Genomic DNA, 27,849 nt, shown 5'->3' on the forward strand with positions numbered 1-27,849 from the left:
AATGTAATCGCCATGGTCTGTTTGTCAGTCAGTCAGTCTGTCTGTCAGTCAGACAGTCTGTCTGTTAACAACATAACTTCCAAACTATGGCACGAATTATGACCAAATTTTCACCGTTATTAGTTAAAGTTTTTCTTTGCCGATCCTTCGTCCTGGACTTCATCCATCAAAATTCTGGGCCTGAGAGGCCCCACAGTCCCTCTTGCCCAGGGGCCCCAGGGGGTCTAGAAACACAACCCTGCTTTTGGGATATTTTCCAAGACAATATTCAGCGCTCTTCTCTGCGCATGCGCGCGCACGGACGGCATTTCCGGGTACGACATGTAATATATATAGGCTGCTGTCGAGCTCGGGGTCGCTAAAACCGAAGAAACCAATGATTCCTATCTGTCCTGTGGTCTCCTTCACCTATGGTGAGTGTGCGGGGCGCCGCGGGGGGACTTGCGGCCTCCTGCGGGGCCTGGAGCCGCCTTGTGCGGAGACAGATCCGCGATGTGCGGCTGGAGCTAGTCCTTGGAGCTGGATGCTAACTGTTAGCCCATCCTGTGTGTGTGTGTGTGTGTGTGTGTGTGTGTGTGTGTGTGTGTGTGTGTGTGTGTGTGTGTGTGTGTGTGTGTGTGTGTGTGTGTGTGTGTGTGTGTGTGTCCTCTGCAGTGCCCAGCCGGCTCGGTGAAGATGCCAAAATGGCTACCGGCAATTACTTTGGATTCACCCACGGCGCTGCCGCCCAGTACAGGTGAGGGATGCGGGGCTCCGGGCGGTGCGGGGCGGCTCGGTGCTGCGGGGCTCGGTGGTGCCATTGTCGTGGCTGGGGGAGGGGGAGTGGGCGGGGGGAGGCGCTGATCCCTCCGCCGCTGCTGCTGCAGTTGGACGTCAGCCGGAGTCCGGGCTGCAGAGCTCTGCGTAAATTAACGTCAGCGGCCGCTGGAGCGCTGCAGAGCTGCTCAGCCTCATCCAGGAGAGGCTGATCCATGAGATACTGCTCCAGCAGGGGTTGATCTGGTGGTCCGGCAATGGGCTTATCCAGGCACTCACACCCTCTCTGGTTCACACATGCACATGGGAAAGAAAAATGTATATGTGTGAGAGAGAGAGAGAGAAAAAAAACAGTAATTCCACATGAGCAACCAGAGGAGAGGATGGAAAGGAAAACCTTCATATCCAGACTCGGAGATGGAGACTTTCTGCAGAACCAGACTTCAGCCTTTTGTGGCTGAAGTCTGTTTTTTTTTCGTTCTGCTCTGATGTGATACACATCGACTCTGCTTTTGGGCCATGTAAGCAGGATGAAGAGGCATGCGTTCAGATGTTTTGTGATCAGATATAGGCCTCATTCATTTGTAGAAATTAGTCAGATTTGAATGGGATATGTGCCAATGGGATCAGAGTGTAATCGGGCTGATCGGATTTTCTCAACATTGCATCTCTGTCTTGCAAATCTGCGACCATCTCGCTTATTTTGTTGCATAAATAGTGAACATGCAGTAAATGAATGAGAGGCATGGAGGCTATTCAACAGGACCAAAAGCCAGCATTGCGGTCAGTTGAAGAGGTCACATGCCCTCTCAGTCTTAGAAAGAAGAAGAAATAGTCTCAAACTGTACATTCAATGCAGCTCTTGTCCTTTTCCTCCTTCTCTGCTTAATAATACTGTCAATGTTTGGTGAATTTCGCCTGCAATGTAACATTTATGCCAACGTCTGTTATCATGCATTTTCAATGCAAGGTCTTTGCAGCTCGTGCAAGGTTCAGGAGAGGCCTGAAGTTTGTGAACCCTACAAGTATGCATGAGCAATGTTTCCCATGTTGTAGTCAAGGGTAATGGCGAGAGTCAGATATGGGTCACTTGATAAAATTCATGTAACTAACCAGTTACAAACTAATTGGATTCAGGCAACAAATCTGATCTGGACATCTGGACTCGCAGTGAGGTGGAGACTTTCAGCTGCCGTGATTTGATGTTTCAGGATAAGAGAGAAAGGACAATGAGGAGAGAGTGTTAGTGACATGTAATGGTGAAAAACTTTACTTGAATATACAATGACGATATGTCTGTCTGCAAACCCTTGGTGATGTGCATGACCCAGTGTAATGTGCAATGAAAAGTGCAAATTTCACTGCACTATATACTGTTGATCGCATTCACACACACACACACACACACAAACACACACACACACACACACACACACACACACACACACACACACTGGAATTATTCCATTCAGCCCAGGTGAAATAGGCAGTAGTCATGAGAATAGCACCTGTTGTGTCTCAGATGAGAGTTCATGACTCCTCTCAGCTCAAGTCAAAGCAGTGTGACCTTCACACAGTGTCTCAGGGAACTCGAAGTCAAAATATTCCCTATCAGCTGTAACTGAACAATTAACTCGTTTAAACCAGGTCCAAGAAGAGAGAGAGCACAAAACACCGCCGCCATATAGTGAAATCTTTATTATAACACTCTGGTCGCAACACATCATTACAACATTATCATTACAATTTTAATTGATTATATCACTTTTTTACACTCCCCTCCTTTAAATGAATACATATAGTAAATAGAAGTAAGATGTGAAAATAAAACATCATAATCTACAAGTATGAGATTTTGACTCCAATTAATGCATGGAACAGGAAACAAATGTTAAAAACCATCAATGTCCTTTATACTATATACAGTGTCATAGTGAAAATGGACTAAAGTGATACCAAATGTCCCTGCATCGACACAAAATGAATCTTTTACAACATGCAGAATGAACCCATGTGAGACACAATACAACCAAAATGATACAAAATGTGGCATATAACATCCCAACGTGACATCAGAGCTTTAAAAACAACAAACATGATTCATGTTCCCTCCTTTTTTGACTAAAAATGATCAAAATTCAGAGAAACAATGCAACAAAGCTGCTCAACATTAGTGAAAATGGTAAAAAACATGTCCCAAATAAACGATAAAGAGATAAATAGATTACCTCCACAGCTCAAAAAAATCCAAACTGGCATCACAAGGTAGAATTAAACCCTAAATAGCACATTACGACTAACAGAATTCAAACCAGGTCTCGGTAAAATGGCACAGAAAAGTAAAGCTGTAAGTCTGACCGCCGCTTCTCTTTGTTTGAACCCCCAGCCAGCAGCCAGCTGCCGGGGTAGCGTACACACATCCCACCACAGTGGCCAGTTACACAGTCCACCAGGCGCCCGTGGCGGCGCACACGGTGGCGGCCGCCTACGCCCCCACTGCGGCCACCGTGGCCGTGGCCAGGCCGGCGCCCGTCGCCGTGGCGGCCGCCACCGCCGCCGCTTATGGAGGGTACCAGCCGACCCACACCGCCGCCGACTACGGATACCCTCAGCGCCAACCTGAGGTCCCTCCGCCTCCACCGCCGGTCACCTCGCAGACCTACCAGGTACCGCAGAGCAAAACCTTTACAGCATTTTGGGAGTTACGGAAGATTTTTGCAGGTGGAGCTTTTCGAAAACGCTCCTGCTCCATGTTCATGGAGATGAGGGAAAACGCATCTTTTCTCAAACACGAGCACAGAGCTGTACGACGCTTGTGAGAGTAGATGGACAGTATCAGTGTTGCAGTCCAGAGTGGCATGGCTCTCAGTCCAGAGTCTAATGGGACAAACAGCCAATAGCACCCACCAGTGGCCAAACATGGAAATTACAGCTTTTTCAGAATGTCGTTTTCGACATTGTTTTCAAAACGTTACTGTGTAATCGAAAAAAAAACTCAAAATGATGCATTTTCATTTGGAACATCGTGTAAACAAGGTGTGCTTTTTTTCATTGGGTCGGGAATTTTACCCGTTTTAGCGGTTTTGAATCTTGTTTGATTTCAGACTGCGTTTTATAGGTTCTTTTTCCAGCTCTTTCAGTTATGTTAAGTGGTGTGTTTTTGTTGTTTTAGTAACTGACTCTGACAGGTCTGGACTGATGGTGGACTGATTTCAGACTTTGTTTTTGCATTTGATCATATTTCTTGTAAGTTGGTCCAGTTTACCTGATGTTTTCTCCAGAAGATCTTATATAAATACATAAAAGTAAAATGTGTAAATCAAATCAGTCTTTTCCTACATATTTTCTACTCATTGTTACCGAGGGGCTGAAGAGCCTTGTGTGGTTCTCGAGACTCGGCTCCTGTGTTCTATGCCTGACGTTTGATTCCTTGCGTTGCAGGATTCGTACTCGTACGTGCGTTCCACCGCCACAGCTGTAGCTTATGACAGTAAGCAGTACTACCAGCAGCCCACCGCCACGGCGGCCGTGGCGGCGGCTGCTCAGCCGCAGCCCAGCGTGGCCGACTCCTACTACCAGACAGGTACGTGTGCGGAAGGAAACCACATGGTGACCAGAGAGGTCGAAATTGTCCTTCTTCCTGTTGTTCTAGTGTAATCTGATTACATTTCCATCCCTTTGTCTGATGACAATTAGACCTTGTTATAATCTGATTGCATTCACGCTCTGCTTTATCCCGATTACATTCAGACCTCCCCAGTGTGATTGCAGTTATACTGAAGTGTAATGTGACTACATTGACAATGATTGAAGAGCCGCAGAGCTGCTGTCTCCGTTCTGAGTCCACTAGCATTATCCAAAGTTTACTGGAAAAGGAATCTAATACAGATGAGAGCATCTTCCTCCCACGAGCATCCAGACGACAGAGCCTCTTCCTTTAAAGCTCGTGTCCGGAGTTTCCGTTCGTTTCCAATGTATGTTCCAATGTGAGCTTAAATGTGTCAGTCTGGTTCGATACTACAATATAATATTAGCATAAAGCAATATAAAAATTTATTTATGAGCCCCGCCTTCGTCTCATAGACCCCCATGTTATCCGAAAAAGCGCCGGTCAGCGTCAGCCAATAGAGTTCGAGCTTCCGCATTCTCGTGTTGTCAATCAAAGTGTGGAGCAGCCAGAGAGCACGGCCGCTCGCCCAGCAGAGGAGAGCTAGCTCCACAGAAGCCGCCGCGCTTACCTCGGATATATCCACTGTCTGCTGAACATCCACCGTAAACAGCTCAACATGGAGGATGCTGTAGGACTCGGAGGCTCTCATTTTCACCCGACAGATAATAGCATGCACAATTACAGGGGCGTGGCTTGGTCGCTCATGAAAGCAGAGGGAGGGCGGAACCTCGAGACATTGGATTAAAAAAAAAACCTCTCTCTTTCAAAACTCCGGACACGAGCTTTAACTGAAGTAAATTCAGCTGAACTTGATTAGTTTTAAAATAATTGTAGCATTATAATAATGTTGTTTATAACGACAACAACTAAATAATCATTAACAGAAAATGCATACAGTAACTGGTTACTTTCCATCATCAGTAACTAATGAAGTAACTGGCTTTTTCAATTTTTAAAGAACTAATTTGCTCATGAAATATTGTTTCTAAAATAGAACTATTGTGCATTTTTACAAGGACGGGAAAGTAGTCAAGTAACTAGTTACTTTTTATTTACAGTAACTCCAGATGAACCTCTGCTGCTTTTTAAAGATTGAGCGTCATGAATTAACAGTACTTTGATAAACAAGTTAGATCAGTGGATTTCTCTCATGAGACTCGACTGAACAACTGAACATGAGTGTTTTTCTTCCGGGTTGATGGAGAGCCTACAGTGTTCCACTGAGCTGTTAAAATGTGTTCTACAGACAGCAGGAGAACAGTAGGGTTCACAGATGCATCATGGGAGTTAATGCTTTGTCTCCAGCTCCCAAACCGGGGTACAGCCAGGGCGTTACGTCGTACACTCAGACCCAGCAGACCCGGCAGGTGACGGTGATCAAACCCACGGCTCCCAGCCCCGCCTCCTCCACCTTCTCCATCTACCCGGTGACCTCCAGCGTGCAGCCGGTGGCCGCCGCCGCCTCCGTGGTGCCCTCGTACTCCCAGAGCCCCACGTACAGCACCAACGCCGTCACGTACTCCGGTAGGACTCGTTTCACCCACACAGGAGGTCACATGACACACCGTGACCCTGTGGAGGGCTGGTTCAGCCCCTCTGCTGCTCCAGCTCAACAGTGAATATCAAAATACAGTCAGCGAAGTACGGCACTTTTTACATGACTATGTGGAAATTGGGCTGGACTCAAATGTATACATTGTTTGCATGCCAGGCCACTAGTAGGCGCTGTTTGTTTTTGCAGCAAAACCACACAGGTGTGCACAGAGAACAGTACATTATAATCATTAATTAACAATGAGCAGACATTCATATGGACAGAACACCGACATGTGTAAATGAGGCCTGGACCTCCAGAATGAGATGGAATAACTGGAACGTCTCTGCAGCTCGGCAGGCTTCTGAAAAGCTCAGTGGTGTGGCATGTTCTGGTGTGTTCTCCGTCCAGGAACCTCGTACTCGGGCTACGAGGCAGCCGTGTACTCCGCAGCCTCCAACTACTACCAGCAGCAGCAGCAGCAGAAGCAGGCGGTGGCGGCCGTGGCGGCCACGGCGGCCTGGACCGGGAACACCTTCACCAAGAAGCCGCCCTTCCAGAGCAAGCAGCTGCGGCCCAAACAGCCCCCCAAACCCCCCCAGATCCACTACTGTGACGTCTGCAAGATCAGCTGTGCAGGACCGCAGGTCTGTTCCCGGCTCTGTCGTCTGTGACGGACTCTTTGAACGTTCCATTTCACTGGAACCCCAGAGACAGAAGAAACTGTTGAACTTTGTTCCTACAGTCTGAGTAAAATATGACTAAAGTATTTGAAAAAGTCTACAGGACTTCTAACGGGCGATACTGTGTGTGTCTGCCTCTCTCTGTAGACCTATAAGGAGCACCTGGAGGGTCAGAAGCATAAGAAGAAGGAGGCGGCCCTGAAGGTGTCTCAGAGCAGCAGCAGCAGTTCTGGCGGAGGCTCGCTGGCTCGCAGCGCTCAGAACCAGCTGCGCTGTGAGCTGTGCGACGTCTCGTGCACCGGCGCCGACGCGTACGCCGCGCACATCCGAGGAGCCAAACACCAGAAGGTGAGCGACCCGGAGTGGAGGGAGATCCCGAGAGCTGCAGACACGGGAAGCGATCGGAGAAATGAGTCAAGTTTTTCAGCCCGAGTCGAAGGACTGGCGTTCTCGCTGAGCCTGACGCTCTCCGCCGTGTGCAGTAAAGCCCTCTGACCTGTGCGCCGCGCTGCCCCCTGCAGGTCGTGAAGCTCCACACCAAACTCGGAAAGCCCATTCCCTCCACCGAGCCCAGCATGGTGACTCAGACGTCGTCCACCAGCACGACGGCCCCCACAAAGACCACCACGGCGTCCCTGAGCGGCTCCAGCAGCAGCTCGCTGTGCGTGACCTCCTCCTCTTCCTCCTCCTCCAACTCCGCCCCTCCCTACCTGAAGCCCGTCACCATGGTCAGCGGCGGCGTGGCGGGTGTGAAGAACACACTGACCGGCAGCCTGGCTGCTGCGGCCGCCGCCACCTCCACCGCCGCCGCCGGGAAGAAAGTCAACGCCCCCAAGATTAACTTCATTGGTCAGTGAGCTGGAGTTCCCGCCTCCATTCATTCTCCCGTGTGTCCTCAGATTCTGACCTGCGACCTCTGTTGCCTGCAGGTGGAAATAAACTCCAGACCACAGCTAAGCTTGAAGAAACCAGAGCGGAGGTCAAGGCCGACGCCTCCAAGCCTGCGGCCCCATCGCCGGGCTCTCAGGACGCCAAAGCCGAAGACTCTCTGTCCACGTCGGCGCTGGCGGCGCTGCAGAGCGACGTCCAGCCCGTCGGTCACGACTACGTCGAAGAAGTACGTGGAGACGGACGGCGGGAGGCGGGGAGGCTCGGGAAGCCGGAGCGTAACGTGTTGCTGTCTCCTCCGCAGGTCCGGAACGATGAAGGTAAAGTCATCCGCTTCCACTGCAAGCTGTGTGAATGTAGCTTCAACGACCCCAACGCCAAGGAGATGCACCTCAAAGGTCGCAGGCATCGCCTGCAGTACAAGGTGAGAGGCTCCTGATTTAACTCTCTCTCTCCGAATATGGGGGATGTTTTAGATTTCATTTTTGATGATGGGTGATGATTTTTAACTCCAGATGATGGTGTAGCAGAAACTGCCTTTACTTTTTGGTAAAAAGTACAGAAAATATCAAGAATTTGAATGTTGGTGGTTTTAGCTGAGGTTTAATGGTTTTCCAGAGGTAGAAAGAGGAGAAAAGAGTTGTTCTTATTTCAGTTGGTTCTGATCTAAACTGCCCACTTTAATCTTCCAAAACTCAATAAGTACCACAATCATCACACAGGAAACGGGCTTTTGTGCTTCATTCTAATACTTTTTGACCATCGTATGACTAAAAAACTCAAAACATATCGTCTAAATAAACCAAAGAAAACTTAAAATGTTGCTTCTGAAGTACTAAAACTGTTAACTACCTGCATGTCAAGTTTTATGATCAACCTGGTCCAGATCAGTTTAATATCAGAGCATATACAGTTTGAAATCATAAAGTTAGGGGTGTGGTGTGTTTTTTTTGCGTGTGTGTGTGTATATTTATATCAGGATGATACAATTAATTTTTTGGTGCATTTATTGCTGTTCTGAGTCTAATATGTTCACTTTTTGAAGGAGTAATATTTACTTTCTTTGAGTTTATTAAGAGTGAAAGCTCACTTCACCTCTTCCACATGTAGGACTTGAAAGCAGATTAAATTATCTCGGGGTGTTTCTCCGTGTGTGTGCTCTGTAGAAAAAGGTGAACCCGGACCTGCAGGTGGAGGTGAAGCCCAGCATCCGGGCCCGAAAGATCCAGGAGGAGAAGATGAGGAAGCAGATGCAGAAAGAGGAGTACTGGAGGAGGAGGGAGGAGGAGGAGCGCTGGAGGATGGAGATGAGGCGCTACGAAGAAGACATGTACTGGAGACGCATGGAGGAGGAGCAGCACCACTGGGACGACCGGCGCCGCATGCCAGACGGGGGCTACCCGCAGGGGCCCCCGGGCCCCCCCGGTCTGCTCGGGGTCCGGCCCGGCATTCCCGGCCTGCAGCCGCAGGGCCCCATGGTACGAATCCATCAGCGGGCTGTTACTGAGGCTCTCAGATAGGCCGAAACCGCTCCTGAGGTTTATAAACAACCCTGACCCAGTCTGAGCTGTTTTCTCGGCGTTTGCAGCCTCCGCGCCGGCCCGACTCCTCGGACGACCGCTACGTCATGACGAAGCACGCCGCCATCTACCCGTCCGAGGACGAGCTGCAGTCCATCCAGAAGATCGTGTCCATCACTGAGCGAGCCCTCAAGCTGGTCTCCGACATCATCACGGACCAGGACAAGACCAAAGAGGAGGACAAGGAGAAGAAGGAGCCGGCGAAGGACAGGTCTCACAGCGCTCTAAACCTATAGCAGCGTCTCCAGGAAATAGACCTGAACCAGTTCTGACTGAAAACGATATGGAGAGAGTTCTGAGATCAGTATCAGCTGGTTTCAGAGATAAATGAATTTGTGTAACAGTGGGAGCTATTGGAATGTCTCACAGTGATATTCTCTACAGGAAGTGTGTATCATATGAAGAGTATCAGTCCTAAGACAGAACCTTGTAGAATTTTTTTGTTTAATTTTAATTTCAGGTGAAGAATTGATTAAAGTGGGATTAAAGCAGATTTACAAATGTGTCCAGTAGAAATATGTTCTGTTTCAGTCATGTGTTTGACTCTGCTCGTCTCTGCGCTCCCTCCTCCCTCCTCCCTCCTCCCTCCTCCTCTCTCTCCTTCCCTCTCAGGGCCCTGAAGGGTGTGATGAGGGTCGGCGTCCTGGCTAAAGGTTTGCTTCTTCGCGGGGATAAAAACGTGAACCTGGTGCTGCTCTGCTCCGAGAAGCCCACCAAGAGCCTCCTGACCTGCATCGTGGAGCACCTCCCCAAACAGCTCACAGTACTGTCCCTTCATCCTTTCATCCTTTCATCCACGCCGCACCGCCATCGCTTCAATACGGCCGAGTTCTCTCCATCAGAGCAAAAACATCTCTGAGATAACAGCATGTACATCGATCCTGTGTTCAGAGGCAGAAACATGTAAAAGCATCCGTTAGAGGAAAGGTTCAGGAGTAGTGTTGAAGCTGTCAGTGGCTTCTCCTCATGCAGGCTGGAGCAGGAAATATCAGCAAGTGGGAATCAAAGAGAAGAAGCTTCAAATTTCATTCATTTCAGACCCATAAACTCTAAAAACATGTGAACCAGTAATTTGATTTTTATTTGCTAAAGGGAGTAGGAGGATGCGTGGCGCCCCCTGGAGGTCACAAATGTGCTAAACACAAAAAAGATTGTATTTTCTGGAGAACAACTTGCGTTTTTTTTGTTACTTATGTGATTTATATGAATAGATTACCTCTACAGAGCATCTAGAAGATATCACAGCACTGTTTACGCATTTTGTGTTGTAGTTTTATGACATGAATGAATTATTTTTTTCTCTAATTCTACATCGAATACTCAAATATGGCAATGTTAAAAAATGTTTTTGGGAAATTAATTAGGAATGCAAAACTATGGAATCACGTGTACAGAAATATTCAGTCTTTCCTGTGAAGCTCAGGAAGAACCTTCCAGAAGGACAGCCATCTTTGAAGCAGTCCGTCAACCAGGTCTGTTTCAGAGAGTGGCCAATCAGGACTCTTAGATAAGGGCAAAGTGGTCCAGAATCCAGATTTGAATCATCTTGGGAGATCTGAACATGTCTGGACTGTGAATCCTTTCTGGATGCCCTGTAGATTAAAATAAAGCAGTACATACCACGAGCGGCCACTAGGTGTCACTGTGTGACAGCAGCGTTCTACTGCAGTGCCACAGGAAACGTCTGCTCCTGCTGCTCCTTTTCAGATGGTGACTCCAGAGAAGTACGAGGTGAAGGGTTCCATCCAGGAGGCGGCCATCATACTGACGTCCTGCGCCGAGCCAAAGATGCAAGTGACAATCACGCTGACTTCCCCCGTCATCCGGGAGGAAAGTGGCCGGGACGGAGGTTGGAAACGCATCAGTCTTTTCTCTCTTTTTTATTTTCTCTCTCTCTCTCCCTTTCTGCCTCTCTCTACCTCAGTCTCTCCACCTCTGTAATGACTCTCAGTATGTGGGTTGACCCTCTGCAGAGCTCCGTCCTGCTGGCACTCCCCACTCGTCGTCCTGTCCGCTCATTCAGAGCTCAGCTGTCAGTGAGACAGACAGAGCGTCCACAGTGTGTTTTGGACCTTGTGGGCTTCCATCATTGTGAAAAGAGACGAGGCGTGTGCCAGCAGTGCCGCTCTGAGGCTTTTCGCTCTGTGACTCTGACTCTCAGATGCTCTTTTACCCTTTAAACAAAGCATGATCAGTGTTTGCATTGTGTTAAAGTCTAGTTCCTCCCAGGTGAGATTCTATTTTGTTTCCTGTGTTTCCAGAACTTTTACCTCCATGTGTCAGTCAGCTGCAATCTTTGGGAGACACTCGCACCACCAGCTGTCTTTCCTTTCCAAATTCTGTACATTAGAGAAGGAGTAAGAATCTCAGAGCAGGAGGCAGCGTCCACTCCTCCAGACTCAATTTGAACCAGAATGGACAAAAACAAACTGAACAGAAAATGTCTGAACTTCTCCCGAAGTGACAATTTGGTCAGAAAGAGAAAGTCGGAGCAAATTGATGTAACTGTCCCACAGGAAACAAATCGTCCTTTCTGTGTACTGGTGAGTGGTTCACCATGCTGAGGTCCCTCTTCTCAAAGCCCACACACCATCACACACACACACACACACCACTCCAAATTGGGCTGAAAACCTCTGAAGTGTTTGTCCTGCAGACTTCCTGAAAGACGAGGACAAATCCTTCCCATCGGACTCATTTGCCTGCGGGTGGTCACGTCGTACATGAGTCTCGGGGGGAGTATGGCTACACGTTCAGGAATCTGTGGTTGCACCTGAGTTCAGCCTCGGGGAGGGGTTTGGGGGGTTTGGGGATCTGATTCCAGCCTCCTGATGTCAGCTGTGCATGCAGTGATCTCCTAACCCCCCCCTCCTCCCTTGGTTTTCTGGTAGCGCTCATGTTTTGTTTTCTCCTCTTCAGCAACCATTGCTTCCTCCTACTTTCTGCAGAGTATCCAAACCACACATCAGTTCAGCCTGTGAAAAAACAAGCATACACACACGCTTCCACTCACACACTCACACACACCCAACGCTCTGTCTCCCATCAGAGGTTTACGTAGGACCCAAGAGCTTCGGAAGGATTTTTGACCAAGGTTTCCTCACATCCCAAAAACTTTGCCACACCTACTACTGCAATGTTACTTTTTTTTTTATCAGGTCTCTCTCTCTCCATCTCTGTCTGTCTTGCTCTCTCTGTGTCTGTCTGTCTCTCTAAATTTCAGTTGTTTTTGTTGAGGTAACGTTGAGCACAGTCTCCTGATGAATGCTGTGACTCTTAGGATCGGGCGATACGTGGAAAAGGGGCGATTCTGCTGGTGTGAAGACAGTGTTAGCTATCTGGCTTCATGTGGAAGAGACCCTGACGGAGTCACGCTCCTGTTTCTTTCATTTCCCGTCATGAGGACAGCAGACTCCCCTGAGTTACTTTACTGCAAGTAAAATGTGACGAGTCACTCAGGAAAGTTCCTGTGTTGATAATGGACACACAGCTATGCTGTAGAGTTAGAATTAGCTGAGCTGTCATCACTGTGTGTGTCTCAGTGTAACGACCGATTCACTCTCTACGTTCAGCTGAGGTCGCATCGGTTAATAAGCGGAAGATCTGCAAGCTGAATGTTGGCTACGGCGGGACGCAGTTCTCGTTTCTGTCAGAATTAACGAGGCTCCACCTACAGTAAAAAAAGAGTTTAGCAAAATAGTTACTGAGCTGCTTTTCTCGAGTCCCAGAATAATCCTAACAGAGAGACAGCGGCTGTGCAGCTCACTGAAACTTTAGAAACTGAATTCATAAAACTCAGTTACAAACCAACAAAATGTAATTATAAACCAAACCTTCAGCTTTCATGATCTGTGTGTTAGCTAATATTAGACTAACAGGTAAAATAATGAGGGTGAAATGCAGACAATTAAAAAAAAAAAGGTAGATTGCGTTATCGCCCGACCCTATGGCTCTTCAAAGCTTCAGTCTGTTTGACCAAATTAATTGAACTTACATACTAGATTGACCAAGCAATCTCCACCCACTCCCTTTTACCCTGTGTCGGTTTGTTTCCTCTTTTTTTTTTCTTTAAATGTCTCTAAAATGTAAAATGAGCAACCGATTGCAGGTTGTGTTGGACAGAAATGTTGGTATGTGTGGCAATGTGTTTGTTCTCTGCCAGCCTCGCTGACCTGGTCAAACACCCGTTCCTCATCACCATGTTGACACTTGAAATCCATTTTTAGATGTAACCTCGGGTATGGTGAAAGACCCAGCGGACGTCTTGGACAGGCAAAAATGCCTTGACGCTCTGGCTGCTCTGCGCCACGCTAAGTGGTTCCAGGTTCGGAACATCATTTTACTTTCTTATTGTAGCCTTATGAGATGCATTATTTATGTTTCTATTCATCTATTTATGTTCCTACACATTTGGTTTTTATTTCATAATGACGAGGAAAACTATTGATATTGAAAGCAAGAAAACAAACCGTATATTCAAGGATGCCGCCTGCCACAAGAAGGATCTGGTTAATGCGTGCACTGATTCTTAATTCTTAACTTTGTCTGAATCTCATGTGAAAACAAACACTAGAACGAACTGGCATCCTTGTATTCTCCATGAAATTTTCCAACTCTTGGAATATAGTTCCACGTGATTCCATAAGGCTGCACAATAACAAGCACAGAGTTGTGCCATCCAGAAGTGCTTCCATGTCTGTATTGTTTTTACTCTACTTTGTAGAATGGGGATTGAGGGAAACGGGAATATCTGAGTGGTTTCCTGTGATTCTGCCTCCCGAGCACAAACACAGGCAAAATAACGCAGATTTCCTCGGCTCTTTCAGTCCCTATGCTCTCCTCTCAGGTGGACTCTTGTACTTTCAAGTCCCCGTTTGTGAGGTACCTGGAGAAATCTGGGATCAGGGTTTAGAAGATGGCAAGAAAGCTCCTCGTTTCTTGCGCATCTTGCAAACTTTGAGCTCCCTTACTAACTGTGAGGTACAAGACTACTGGGAATGGCAGCTGACTGCAAACTGTTATGGCTTAAACACACACGTCAAACCATACTCAAGCTTCCATTATGCACAGTAGTGTTTGGACCTCTGTGACGGCACTGATTCACTTGTTTGGTCCATCTCTTGTCACCCCGGGTCACTCCATAAACCTAACTTTATTGCATCAAAAGGCTAGAGCCAACGGTCTTCAGTCCTGCGTGATCATCATCCGGATCCTGCGAGACCTCTGCCAGCGAGTGCCCACCTGGTCACCGTTCCCTGGATGGGTGAGTCTGGTCTTCAAACCCGCCCGTAACTGGTAACCCTTCAACACATGACCAGGTTCTGGTGAGAACCAGTGAACAATACAACATGTTGGTTTTCTCTGGGTGAGTATTGTGGTTCAGTTGAGTCAGAACACCACAGCCTGCGACCTCCAGAGCGCTACAACCGCCGATATTGAATCGCGTGGGCCACCGTAGTCCGGAAACATGCCTGTGTGCTGGCCCAAAGTCTCTTGGTGTCACAACTTTTCAGATTTCCCTCAGTTTTGGAGTTTTGCTGCCTTTTCAGACCAAAGAACGCTCCAGCTGTGATGTTGATTCCTTCTGTGTTCTCTGCTTCAGGCCATGGAGCTGCTGGTGGAGAAGGCCATCAGCAGCGCCTCGGCCCCGCTCAGCCCCGGCGATGCTCTGAGGCGCGTCTTCGAATGTATCTCCTCTGGGATTCTACTTCCTGGTGAGTTCCGTGTTCAGAGTCCTTTTGAAATGATTGACCGAGCCGATCTTAAAGCGGTCTGTGCTGCAGGAGGGCCTGGACTGGTCGATCCCTGCGAGAAGAAGCCGGTGGACACACTCACTCCGATGGGAGAGCAGCAGAGAGAGGACATCACCTCAAGTGCCCAAGTACGAACTCTCAAGTCACAGCAGGGTTTAAGAGGTTGGACTGGAGATGATCGAGTAGAGGCTGGAGCTGCTGCTGGGAGAACTTTTGATTTGATGGGAAAAAAAACCTTCTATTTTCCCCCTTACAGATCATAAAATAAATGAACGATATGTTTATAGATCAGTCAAAGCCCAACTGCTGCTGTTTATATCAGTGTTTCAGGAAAGCAGTGAGGATCTCAATGCTTTGACCTTTCATCAGCTCTTTTTTTCTGGCAGTTATTTTTAGAAGTCTTTTTAAAGCAGAGCTATGCAAGATTAGCTTTAGCGCTCCCCCTACTGGTCTCCTGTGAAAACTCACTGTCGTAAACGTCCCCCGCTCCCGTTTCCTTTTTTTCCGCTCGTTAGACAAAGTTTTTTTCTGTCTTTTTGGTTCTGCCATCCGTGAGTACCTAAGGGTGGCGTTGCTAACGCTAGCGAGGGTTTCATGTTTGTTTTACGCGCTTTTGTTAAATCTTCTGCAGCAGCAGTTCCTCGCGCTGCCCGGGAACTTCCTCCGGTTGCTCCCTCTGTCGTAGACATGCCTGTCTCGCACACTCACACTTATTGGAAAACAAACACACTCAGACATGCTGCTTTCAGCTCAGTGCAGCGAACTCACTCGCGCTCACTTTAACGAGAGGAGGTGCCACTACTCTTTATTTTTCAGTTACCAAACGGAAATTAGAACCGATCAACACATCATGCAAAGATCGTCTATTGCAACACAACGATAGATATCGCACTCCAACAGCTTTTATACTTGTAATCCCGTATGAGCGCCGTAAAGCAGGTTTGTTCTCGCGAGATGTAGTCGGGTCGCTCCTCTGAAATTGCAAGCGCTGTTTTCAGGACCCAGACCCCGGGGGGAGGGGAGAGACAGGCGAATCACCATGACAAGTCTTTGTTTACCCCCACAGGGATTCTGAAACACATTTATTGAGGTAAAAAAGTTGCATTGTTCTGCTTTAAAGGTGTCATCACAATCTGCAGGCAGCAAAGGTGAGGTTTCTCCTCCAACAGCGGCTCCAGCTTCAAGTAAATGAGAGAAATGAAAGAATGAATGAGATTAAACTTTTGACGTCACATCTGAGGCCCCTGGTGTAAATGATCCAGGGCCAGCCGAACTCGGTGAAGAGGTTTTATTGTTTGTAAAGTTGAAGGGATACTTAAGGCCTCAGTATACTCCCCCGTCGCCGGCACGGCGTTCCTACGACGTCTACGTCGTAGCCCTACGACGGGCTACGCCGGGGCTTGACGTGCGCCTCCCGAAAAAAGTGACTTTGCATCGAGGCGACGTGTGGTGACGTGACCGTCGAGGGCTGTGATTGGTCCGCTTTCACGTTGTTTATAGAATAAAGTAGAACTCACCCGGAATGCTTTTCTGATCTGAACAGTGCTTCAGGAGAAATTTAGATCCAAAATTGAGCGGCACACATCCCTATACTAACCCTAACCTTAGCAGTGTTAGCATTGTTAGCAGATGGGGCTATGTGTATAGCCGCTCCTCAAACAGCTTTAATCGTCCAAAAGCTCATTAGTTTCACCAGTATTTCATCACGGTCCGCTCAGCCTCTCCTCCTCCACAGCCCGGTGTCGCCAGATAGGTCATATATGTTCGGTAAATGCACGCGTGTCTAGATACGTACGTCTAGAAATCTATGTCTATAGATCTATGTCTAGGTAGCCGGAGCTACGGAAGCCGCATTGTTGTTGTGACTGCTAGCGGCTCGGCAGAGGAGGGCGTTCCCTTGACGCAGAAGCAAGATATGCTCAGTAGCGGCGTAGGGTTGCTGTCGTAGGAACGCCGTGGCGGCGACGGGGAGCATACTGAGGCCTTTAGTCACTCATAGCCTGTTCCAACAGAAAGCCTTGATAGCTGTACAGAACCTGCAGCAGCTACATTAAGACAAATGGTTGCTGGTTCAAGTCTGGTGGAGCTTATAGTTTGTATCACATAACTTTCTCTAAAACTCCTCTCACCGTCTGAAACAGCCCTCTTAAATATTCCTCCGTGTCTCCGTACAGTTCGCCCTGAGGCTGCTGGCGTTCCGGCAGATCCACAAAGTTTTGGGCATGGACCCCCTGCCGCAGATCAACCCCCGCTTCAACGTCCGCAACAGCCGCAAGCGTCGCCGCGACAACAGCGACGGGACGGACAGCTTCGAGGGCGAAGGCAAAAAGGACAAGAAGGACTACGACAGCCTCTAAGCTCCGCCCCCTCAGAGCGTGCAGAGACGTTGTAAAGCGTTTGTTTGCCTGTCTCCTGTGTTTTAGTTTCCTTAAGCCGCAGAATCACAGAAAAAGACAAGCTGGTGTTTTAGTTGTAGATTTCCTAAGGCCGGGCTCGGAGCTGTGGGGGTCACCGGTTCGAACCCGGAGCCCGGCTGGTGTTTTTCTTTGTGACTCGGGAGGCGGAGGAAGTTGTTGTGTAGAGCCGTTCCAGAGGTGGAGCCCTTCTGTTCATTCTGGATTCCCTCGCTTGAAGCTCGTGACGTTTGATGCCGTGGTCTTGTTGCGTTTCAGTGCTGAGCTACACCACACCACCCGCGGGGGGCGCCGCGTTCACTCATTCAGAGGAACTCTAACTGTTGGTAGATCTTTGTTAGTCGTGAAGTTGTCGACCCTAAAATGTAGGTTTTTTTGGTCATTTCATTTGCATATATATGGAAGTATTTGTATAATCTATAAATAGATTTTAAAGCTTCGGTTTGTGAGAGAAGTGTTCACGTCGCTCTGTTTTGTTTTTTTAACCTTTATTTTCCTGCTTTACTGAGAAAAAAGAATTTGACTCACTTGAACCCAGTTAGGTGCTGAATGAAGTTGAGTCTGGGGGGTGTTAGTAGGACCCATGCCTGGGGGGTGGGGGGGTGGGGGGGGATGTGACGGCCCTGCAGCGTTAGCTCCTGTCGTGAATGCTTGCTGTGCTCTGCTTCAGTTCCAGTAGCAGAATAAACATTTCCAGATTGAAGAACCTGCGTCTTGTTTTCTTTCAAACTGTAGTCTGCATTGAGTTTTATTTTGAAATCAGTCTTTTGGCAAATGTCATATTTTGGCACAACACCTGCAGAACAAATTGCAGACAACTGAAGATCAAACAATTGAAATGCCAGACCAAAAAGAGGTACGTTGAGGAGCAGATGGTTATTTAAATGAATAATTTCTATTGAGTCAAAATGTAGTGGGGTTGCTGTGAATGCCAATTTTATTTTGTGACAGCTCGCTCGCTGTCGGGGGGGGGGGGGGGGTTCAGCAGCATAGAGACACACACACCTAGTCTGATTTCTCAGTGCTCATGAGAATCTGCTTCCTCCTGGACTGGAGCAGCTCTCTTTAATGGCCTCATTCCACAGCATGCATGTCCTCTGCTCCGGCCCGCCTGTTTTAGTTTCTCCTTTGTTTCAGGTGGGCGGCGCCGGGCTGTGGTTGGAGGGGCTGAGAGCTGTTCCTCTTTGCAGGGACTGGTTTCACCTGCGGTGCCGGGTGAGGATCTTTCTCCTGACTTTTCTCCTGATCTTTCTCCGACTTGGGATCGTCTTCAACAATCACCTCAGTCAGTGTGTGACGGGAGTTTCTCCTGTGCTTGGTTGTTTTGAACCCTTGTTAACTCAGTGTATCTCTGTCTCAGTTTGATGACCTGTGAAACCAACTCACCCCTGCAATCCAGCCAGTGGTGGGCCGTCAGGGCCTGCAAAGCCTTCTCTGCTGGCCTAAAAAGTATCTGAATTACAGACTAATGTAAATTATATTTTGTCCATAAATAATTAATAAATGATTCCAAACTGTATGTTCCGGTTCCTTTCATAGTTTTCCCGTGGTTGCGCTGCTTCCAGACATGTTTTTTTCACATTAAATCATTTAACCAATCAGATTTCAGGCATCATCTGTTGCTAGGGTCAAACAAATCTGCCTGAGGCCTTCACAGTCCGTTCCTGATGGCGCAGTAAAGTAAAGTGAAGCGTCAAACAGACAGTTGCTTCAACCAATCAGACAGTTGCTTCAACCAATCAGATTTCGAGTTGGCGACTCAGCGCCTTCTGGCTTCTAACAACAGCAGATCCAGGCCCTCTGATTTACATTCACCAAGAGATACAGTAGGGGGCGGTATGCACCTAAGTTGTTAGTCGCCTACCTCAATTGTTCCAAAGAAGAAGAAGAAGAAGACCTGAAGAGAAATAAAACTTACGCCAGAAATACCACAGGGCAAGCTGGACTTTCAGCCCTGGCTTTATGGAACTGAAACACACGGATAATCTATATGACAGAACAATTGAACTCTTTTTGAGGAAGGAAAGGAGGATGGATTTTGTTTTCAAATAATCGGGATTTTGGTGAGTAAAATGTTCCTCTTTTCCGAAATAATATTGCTGTTTTATTAAGTTGTTAATGCTTATTGTATGTGCACAGATGTAATAGGAGAATTGTGCACTTCAGCAAAGGCATTTATTCTGGCTGCACAAGTATCTATCTGCTGTGCAACAACTCTTTATGTGCATATCTGCATAAAACGTTTTTTTATAGACATAATTAAGGGGTGGATTGGTTCAGGCGGATCTGTTCTGAAGGCCTTAGTGTGAAATGCATGGTCCGCCCAGCCAATGGAGAAAAGCAAATATTTGCCTTGTTTGACATTATTGGTTGAAGTGTTGAGGAATTGTAGTAACATTTGCATTTCCTAATATCCAATATTTGTCATGAAGATCACCTTTTGATGATCAATCATTAAATGTAAAGAAGTAAAAAGTACTGATAATAGCTGCAAAATGTAATTGAGTAAAAGTATAAAGGTATGGTCTAAATTTTTTTACCAAAGTACAGATTTTAGAAATGTGTCTGTTCCTTTGTATTTGTACACAACATTTCCAAGTCATGACATTAGGAGCACAACACATCCCACATCAATTAAAGCTTGGGTGGGCTCTGCGATGTTGTCCAAAAGCAGTTTTTGTCATACTGAGTGAAATGCTCCTTGCCCCCTGGGAGAAGTCAATACACTATGTGGACGGAAAAAGCTGACAGCTGTAGCGGCCACAGGACAGAACAAAAACTCCGACGCGGACCGCTCTTAAGAAACCAATCAGATGCCGTCCTCCACTGTCTGAACAGCCCTGTCTGCTCCGCTCCGCGTGTGTGTGTGTGTGTGTGTGTGTGTGTGTGTGTGTGTGTGTGTGTGTGTGTGTGTGTGTGTGTGTGTGTGTGTGTGTGAACGCGCGGCGCAGATCGGCTCCTCGAAAGTCGCGCAACTATCATAGTACTGTGTGCATGAAAGCCAAGCAGAAAGCTCCCCCTAGTGTTAGGTTTCATTATTGTTCATAATTAGTGTTTAGTGCATGTGTTTAGTGCATGATAGCAGCATGAGCAGGAGGAGTACATGCTGTTTGCAGACTGAGCGCTCACCTTTCTTTGTGTTCATCGTGCGTCAGTGACTTAAAAGTAAGTTTTATTTCTTTTTCCTTGTATGAATGTCGATTTATGTTGCTTTATGGCTGTTAATCGATGAATGTGTAGAATTACACCACTTTGTTTTCTGTAAACATGTGTAATGTTGATTCTGTAGTGTACATTAGACAATGATTGTATATTTTCTGTTTATTTCTATTTCAGACCACAAATACACACTTACACACTAACGCCTGTCATTCAAACACAAAGAATTGCCATGCTCAATCAAAAAGTCATTAAAGCTCCTTAAAGCTATTCCTCCGGGCTATCATTCATACCGTCCGTGCTCAGCCAGTGCAAACCTCCACAGTGGGCCAGCCTGTGCCTCCACTTCACTGTGTGCAAAACGCTGGTCAATTTACGTTTATGTGCTGAGAAACAGTGAACCCCGGACATTTTCTTGGATTTAAAAAACCCGCCCGGACGCCCGGACAGGACGTAAAAAGAGGACATGACCGGGTAAAAGAGGACGTATGGTCACCCTCGGCTTGGAGCGGGGTCCCATTGAAAACATTAGGTGCGTTCATGATGGCAAAGCCAGAGGTAGACGGAGCTAGACGAAGCAGACGGCGCAGCCGTGGGGCGGAGTTATAAGTCTGCCTCCAACTCGGACAGCCCTATGTTCTCCATGTTAGTGTTTCTCATGAATCCCACAGTGGGGGGTGTTTACAGGCCCGTCGTCAGGGGGTCAATTAGGGGGGCAATGCCCCCCTCCTGTGCCTCCTTGCACCCCCCTGGCTGTCAGAGGGGTAATTTTGTTTTTCTTATTAAAAACAAAAGAATTCATAATTTCTTGTGTGTGTCACATTGTGTTAATTCATATTCAGTTAACTGAAATAAATAAAATTTAAAAACAGAATAATTTTAAGTTACATTTTGGCTTCAGTCATGTGAAGCGTGCCTGCTGCTGCAAGTGCCACCAGACGTCAAGGGGGGCAGACTGCCTCGCCCCCTCAGTCCAAAAAATTAATAAATAAAGTTTTCAGTCTATTTTGTGCTTAAAAACAACAGCAAACTCCACTGGCTTGGTCATATCAATATGAAGTGTTGTGCTATTCAAAATTCCAAAAAAAAAAAAAAAAAAAAGAGGATACTCCAGCTCTGCTAAAGGTGAGGGCTGGTTATTTTATCATTTGTTTTATTACTATTTGTGCTTTTTAGCAATGTGGTTGATGATCATACGTTGTTGGACGTGGTACAACAGGCCTCTGATCTGGGGATTCTGTGTTTGTGTTGCTCCATTACTTTTTCGCCACCTTTGCGCCCCCCCGCCCCCGTTTGTAGCCGCCCCCCCTCCCCCCTCTACACTGGGCTGGAGCCGGGACTGGGTGTTTATTTATGCAAATAAAGCGTGTTGTCATCAAACTGATGACGAGTGGGCTGGGGTCCAATCCCCTGCCTGGATGAAACAGAGAGGTGGGACAGGTAGCCACGGCGAGTTGCTCTCCAGCAGCTCACGCGGCTACCTCTGTGACCGATCTCGTTTGGGTCTCGCGAGTTTTCGATGCCCTACGTAGGTCCTACGTATCAGTGACGCCGGGCCAAATCTGGGCGGGGCGGCTCAAAAGTCTTAAAGGTCTGCCTCTGGCTTTCTCATGTCGAACGCACCTATTAGTTGAGATGCGCGGTCACGTTGGTGGGGGTGTGGCGTTGGGCCAAGCACTGATTGGAGTAGGAGGAGCTTAGGGGGGGTGGGTTGAGGTGTGCGACTTTCAAATCTTGCAGGCTCTTCAACATCGTCTACCCTAGCTTTAACTGTTTTGTTGCTCAAGAAAAGTAAAAGGAACTCATCTTCCACTCCTAAGATGAAGACGATTTCTTTCCAGGCCTTTTTCTTTTTGAGGTTGTCTTTGTAATTGGGATTGGATGTATCATAGATAACACGGTGGTCCTCAACTTCGAGGATTAGCCTCTCGTCATCCATTGTAGCTGAGTGAAGTGAGGCTCTGACGAGCACTTTGTGACCCCTTGTGATCCCGTGTCACTGCAGACATGTCATTACAAGTCCGATTTGGCTTGAACAATAAAATAAAGAAAAACATTTAATTAAAAATTAAAATAAAATGTAACCTGAAACCTGCCACCCCCTGATTATTTATTTATTTATTTTCATATTCCTGGCATTTTCCTCATTGTTGTAAGTTCTGTGTATAATTCTAAAGACGAATAATTATAAAACATAGAATAAATTTTAAAAAAATACTGATCACTTGTGGGGTCCAGACTGAAGCCACAATGCATCCAGTGTGAGGCCGCCAAAGGAGGAGGCAATTAACAGTTATCTGCAGCCAGGTGACTGCAGTCATCTCTCCCTGCATTGCTCTCAACAGCTCACTCCAGCACCCCCAGCCCCCCATTCTTGTTTTTTTTTCCACATCTCTTCCACTGTGATCAGATCATTATAACAGAACGTTTTGAGAATGCTCCTCGGTTTTAATTGAGGATTGTTTAGGGGGGGTGATTTAAAAATGTTGGGGAAAAAAATGATTGAAAAATGATGAACAGACACAACAGAATCCTGTGATCTACTTTAAGAATGGAGTTGATACGTACAGCCAAGACAATACAGAGACAAATGAAGAAATGTTACAATGCCTGTCATTGGCATGGTGCCAGGATTTCTTCTTGGTCAAGCAGATTTGGTCCATTTATGGAAGAAAGAGTCAACAGTGTCAACAGGACCGCTACACGAGATGCGTGTTTCATGCATATACAGTGTTAAATTTACTTTCAAAGGATTGTGATTTATTTTCTTGAGACTTGGTGATGTTTCTCTCACCAAATCTAGCAACCCTGCTGGTGAGTGTGTTTTTTCACTTTCTGCATAAACAGGAAATAACTAAGAGCGTGTTGGAACTCGACTGATATCACACTGCAGGATTTCTTCTTCAATATCGTGTTGTCGGAGGGTTTTGCCCTGGCAGAGAAAGTTGGTGGAGGAAAACAGATTTCACAGGTGGGTTTCAATTAAACTCTTGAAGTTATGAATGAAGTGGAAACGTTTGAGTGGCGCAGCACCCTCGATGTCTGTCTCCACCCATCAAGATGTGGGTGAGGGGCAGGAAATGGGTTCCACTAGAACTGAATTCCACTGTGATTTTATTTCAGATTAAAAAGAGGTCACATGGTTGTTTTATTTCCTCTATAAAGTTATTGCTAAACAGAATTTTTTTTTTTTTTCACAGAAACAGGTTGTGCTGAAGTGCACAGACTTGATGGATTAGAGAGAGAGAGTCATTGATCAGGACAGACAGGAGTTCTGAACATATTCTTCTTTCTTCCTGGTTCATCAGGACAGTTTTACATTGAATGTGTTGAGCAGAGTGCTGCACTGAGAGAAGAAGAGTGAGGAAGGAAATGGTTTCTTCACCTGCAGTGAAATTTGTCTGAATACTGGAAGAAAATCTTGTTTCTCAAATCTTTATAATCATTCTATTCAATTGAATTTTATTTATAACAACCAGACATATGAAGACACTTTTACCGATAAAAACCAACAGTTCCACGCGGGCAAGCACAGGAGAGAGTGGAAAGGAAAAAAAAATCACTTTAAACAGGAAGAAGCCTCCAGAAGCACAAGACTTTCTGCAAAAGCCAATTCAATTCAATATTCAATGAGACCATTTCTCAATCAGAGATTCTACAATTCTACAGTTTCATTTAGCAGACGCTTTTGTCCAAAGCGACGCACAACACAAGCAAGAATATAGACATAAGAAAGAAAGAAACCATTAGTAAATGCTTCAATTGCTTCAAGTGCGATTGGTCAAGGGAGTTGCCATCAAGTTGCAGAAGAGGAGCCACTACCCCCCCCCCCCCCTCCTTTTTTTTTTTTTTTTTTTTTTTTTTTTTTTTTTGTGTGTGTCAACTTAGTCAGTGGTACATAAGTGCTGGGTTTTAGAACACCTGATCTATTCTTCCCCGAACATGGGGTCGGATTAAGACCCTAGGTGTTCTCTGAACAATTGAGTCTTCAATTGTCTCTTGAAAGTAAAAAGAGACTTGGCGGAACGCACCGAGTTAGGTAGTTCGTTCCACCATTTGGGAACAACAGAGGAGAAGATTGATAAGGATCAGTACTGATACCATCATTTTTATGTTTAGTAAAAACAACCTGTTATAGGATGAAGAGCTCTTGTTAGAAGTTTAATGTTGCCTGTTGCTGATTTGAGAACTATTTTGTTTGTTTCTTTAACATTTGGTTAAGCAGTCTGAAGTTTTTTAAGTCATAAACTTCATCACATACATCAAAGCCCGAAATCATTTGTTATTTAAAAATGTGTGTGTGTGTGTGTGTGTGTGTGTGTGTGTGTGTGTGTGTGTGTGTGTGTGTGTGTGTGTGTGTGTGTGTGTGTGTGTGTGTGTGTGTGGGTGTGTGTGTGTGTGTGTGTGGGTGTGTGTGTGTGTGGGTGGGTGTCCTGAGAAGCCGGCGCCGGCCCTGACCCAAGGACCTCGTACAAAGATCAAACCACAGCACCAGTACTATGCTCTGTATTTTTGATGGTTTTCAGTAAATCGCTTTAATGATAAATATATAACAGATCATTTTTATTTTCTACATCTATCTTTTTCTTTTTCTTTTTTATGGGACTGTGTCTTGTTTCCAGAAGCCCCTATGCTTGTTTCTCTCATCAGACCTGGCAACCCTGCTGGTGACTGTCTTTACTTTCACTTTCTGCAGAGAAAAAGAAATCCAGAGCAACTTGAGAAATGTCACAGAGGAGGATGTCCTCTTAAATATCATGTTGTTGGAGAGTTTAAACCCTGACAGAGGCAGTTCGTGGAAGAAAAACACCAGATTTCTCAGGTGAGTTTCAATGAAACTTTAAAAGTTTTGTGTTTAGACAAACTGGAAACTTTTGAGTGGCGTTGCACACTTTATGTCTGTGTGTCTCCACCCTGTCAAGATGGTGGCGGTGAAAAGGAGTGGGAAACACATTCAACCAGTTTACCATTAGAATTTAACTTCAGTGTGTTTTTATTTCAGACTGAAAACGGGTCACGTATTATTTTACTTTAGAAAATGCTCAGGGAACAGATCTTTATGACCTTTGTTTACAGAAACAATTTAAAGCTCAGTACAGCTCAGCTGTACAAGCGCCTGCGCGCCTTGGCGTCCTAACTCGGTGCACGGTGCTTCCACTTCCGCGTGCGGCGCCTCCTGTGTGAACCAGGCGTTATTCTCCTTTAACTCTCGATCTCCATACACCCAACGGCAGATGAGCTTCCTCCACAAATTCATGTGTTGTAAAGACGCTTTGCCATTGGTTGAAGGAGGAGTCAATGCTGCATTTTGAAAAAAATATCTGGGAGGAAAGAAAAGGCATTTGTTTGTGATGCAGAATCGCTGTGTGTATAGTGAGATCACATAATTGTGTGAATCAAGAATGTGATGGCTTATCATGCAGCCCTAGTTGAGATTCACCTCTCATGGCATCAAAAATCATCTGTCCACAAGTAGGCTGTATTGGGACCATAGAAAAAGTGCCTAGAAAGTGAATTTCGCTCCACTACGCTGGATCTACGTGTTCAATGCATTTTTTCAAAGACAATACCCTTCTAGACTCTGGGTTAAAAGTTCTACTCAGAATATTTGTCCAAACTTTGTCACCAGCCAGGAATGTCTTTATAAGAATACCCAAAAAACGAAAATCTGGTGCTGCTGTTTTTGCTTGTTTTAAGTACTGTGTTAATTCTGGCAACATAAAATCTTTGTCAAATGTCATGAACACATCTACAAAACATTTGAAACAAGTATTGGTGCCTTAGTGTACACATAGGTAAATTCAGAGTGGGAAATGTAGCTAATTTCTTGAAGGAAACGCTTCAACTTAAGTGATTTGCACCCAGCAATGAAATATATGGTAAATTTAGCTAAAAGATTATATCATATATTAAAAATATCACAACCTACTGTGTAATGAAAGATATAGAAGAAAAAATGCACACCATGGCCTTGGGCTGCACGATTTTGACAAAAAACCTAATTGCGATTTTTCTGACCAATAATGCGATTGCGATTCGATTTTCACATTTTATTCTTTCAAATGGAGAAAACAGCTAAAATTATGGTCGGAAAAATTCTTGTTACTTTTACATGGTCTTGCTCAAGTTGACACATAAAATAACCTAATGTAAACTAAACTGACAAAGCTTCAGGCAGCCGAGACCATGCGTGTCTGCATCACGTTTGAAAAAAAAAAAGTGCGTTGTTTCAATGAAATAACAATATAATCAAAACCCAATGCTGTCGAAATTGTAATTCAATACTGGTCTTGCTTGCATGGTTCACAGAAAATTACTTACACAACAGTTGTCAACATGAAATAAATGGAAATTAAAAACCAGAACCGCAAATAGGCATCACTGTAAAACAAACTTCAACTAGCAAAAAAAAAAAAAAAAAAGAACTCGCCAGCCTCTACGGATAAAGGGTAAAAAAAAAATTAATCCTTGTTGCTGTAATATTCTTAGATCACACTCAGTTTAGTAATCCTACTCTGGGTCATCTTCCCTCACATTCTTGGGCTGCGCTGCATGTTTTCATGGAGAAAGATGAGAGCATCACATGCTGGATGAAGGCTGAGCTGTCGGGGGATCGGGTGAGAGAGAGAGAATAACCTACGACTTGTCGACGTTTCTGTAATGTGTAGCGGCGAGTCTAGAGGTGTTGGTACAAATTAAATGTGTTTCCTCTGGATCTGGCTGCTGCACGGCAACACAATCCACATCTGGCTCCACGTCGTTTTTTTTTTTTTCAAACCCAAAGTCAGTCCAAACAACTGAACTACGATTCTTGTTTAATACCAGCTGCTCCGCTCCCTTTTCTGTTGTCATCTCAGTCATTTTCACACCATGAACGAGTTGCACTGAACACTTTATGCTCCTCACGACACCGTAGAGCACACACGCAGGGTTTGTTGTTAGCAACCTGATGCTAGTTAGCTGCAGCGGTGCAGTGCATACATACTTGCTTCCTGTTGTCATTTCTGATTGGTCGCTGGCCCGGAATGCGAGACTCGAACGTTTTGATTGGCGGATAGGTCTGTCACTCAAATGCCGCGGAAAAACCGCAGCCCTGTGCGGTTCAGTTACCGCAGGAGCTAAAACCTCAATTTCGATTCGGTGTCGGTTAATCGTGCAGCACTACCATGGCCATAAATGGTAAAAAATCAACCGAATTGCGACCACGCCCTCTTAAATCGGAATAATGGCAAAAATGGAATAAGACAAAAAATATATGCACAAAAGGTCAGAATCATTCACAAGCATGGTATAAAACATTTATTCAAGTACGACAGTGTCTATGAATATTAAAATATATATTAATACACATACAAATATAGGGGAAAAAAAGAAAGAAAAAAGCAAAACTGTACATGGTGACACGTGTGTAT

General features: G+C 46.0%; 2 protein-coding genes across 8 annotated transcripts in view; both read left to right on the forward strand.

Moving 5' to 3' along the window:
- Positions 1-282: 282 nt before the first annotated feature.
- zfr (zinc finger RNA binding protein) lies at positions 283-17,791 on the forward strand. Its single transcript, XM_030103984.1, has 19 exons — positions 283-413; positions 655-736; positions 3,143-3,422; positions 4,198-4,339; positions 5,732-5,950; positions 6,372-6,607; positions 6,791-6,991; positions 7,165-7,492; positions 7,573-7,760; positions 7,836-7,955; positions 8,698-9,009; positions 9,120-9,322; positions 9,724-9,874; positions 10,819-10,960; positions 13,338-13,435; positions 14,279-14,374; positions 14,714-14,825; positions 14,895-14,992; positions 17,039-17,791. Exons 1-19 carry the CDS (start codon positions 377-379, stop codon positions 17,219-17,221), a joined length of 3,228 nt encoding a protein of 1,075 aa, XP_029959844.1. The 5' UTR covers positions 283-376; the 3' UTR covers positions 17,222-17,791.
- A 2,635-nt stretch (positions 17,792-20,426) lies between these two features.
- Positions 20,427-27,849, forward strand: part of LOC115397679 (GTPase IMAP family member 8-like) — a 152,621-nt gene continuing 145,198 nt past the window's right edge. For 6 of the 7 annotated variants that reach the window (XM_030104113.1, XM_030104114.1, XM_030104112.1 and 3 more), the window contains exons 1-2: positions 23,285-23,408; positions 25,134-25,259. The gene's annotated coding sequence lies outside the window, so the exon portion shown is untranslated. Of the gene's footprint in view, positions 20,444-23,284; positions 23,409-25,133; positions 25,260-27,849 lie in introns of those variants that run through there. The other variant, XM_030104119.1, reaches the window with a different exon arrangement.

This window comes from Salarias fasciatus, chromosome 12, assembly GCF_902148845.1.
Source record: "Salarias fasciatus chromosome 12, fSalaFa1.1, whole genome shotgun sequence".
In the NCBI taxonomy this organism is placed as follows: Eukaryota; Metazoa; Chordata; class Actinopteri; order Blenniiformes; family Blenniidae; genus Salarias; species Salarias fasciatus.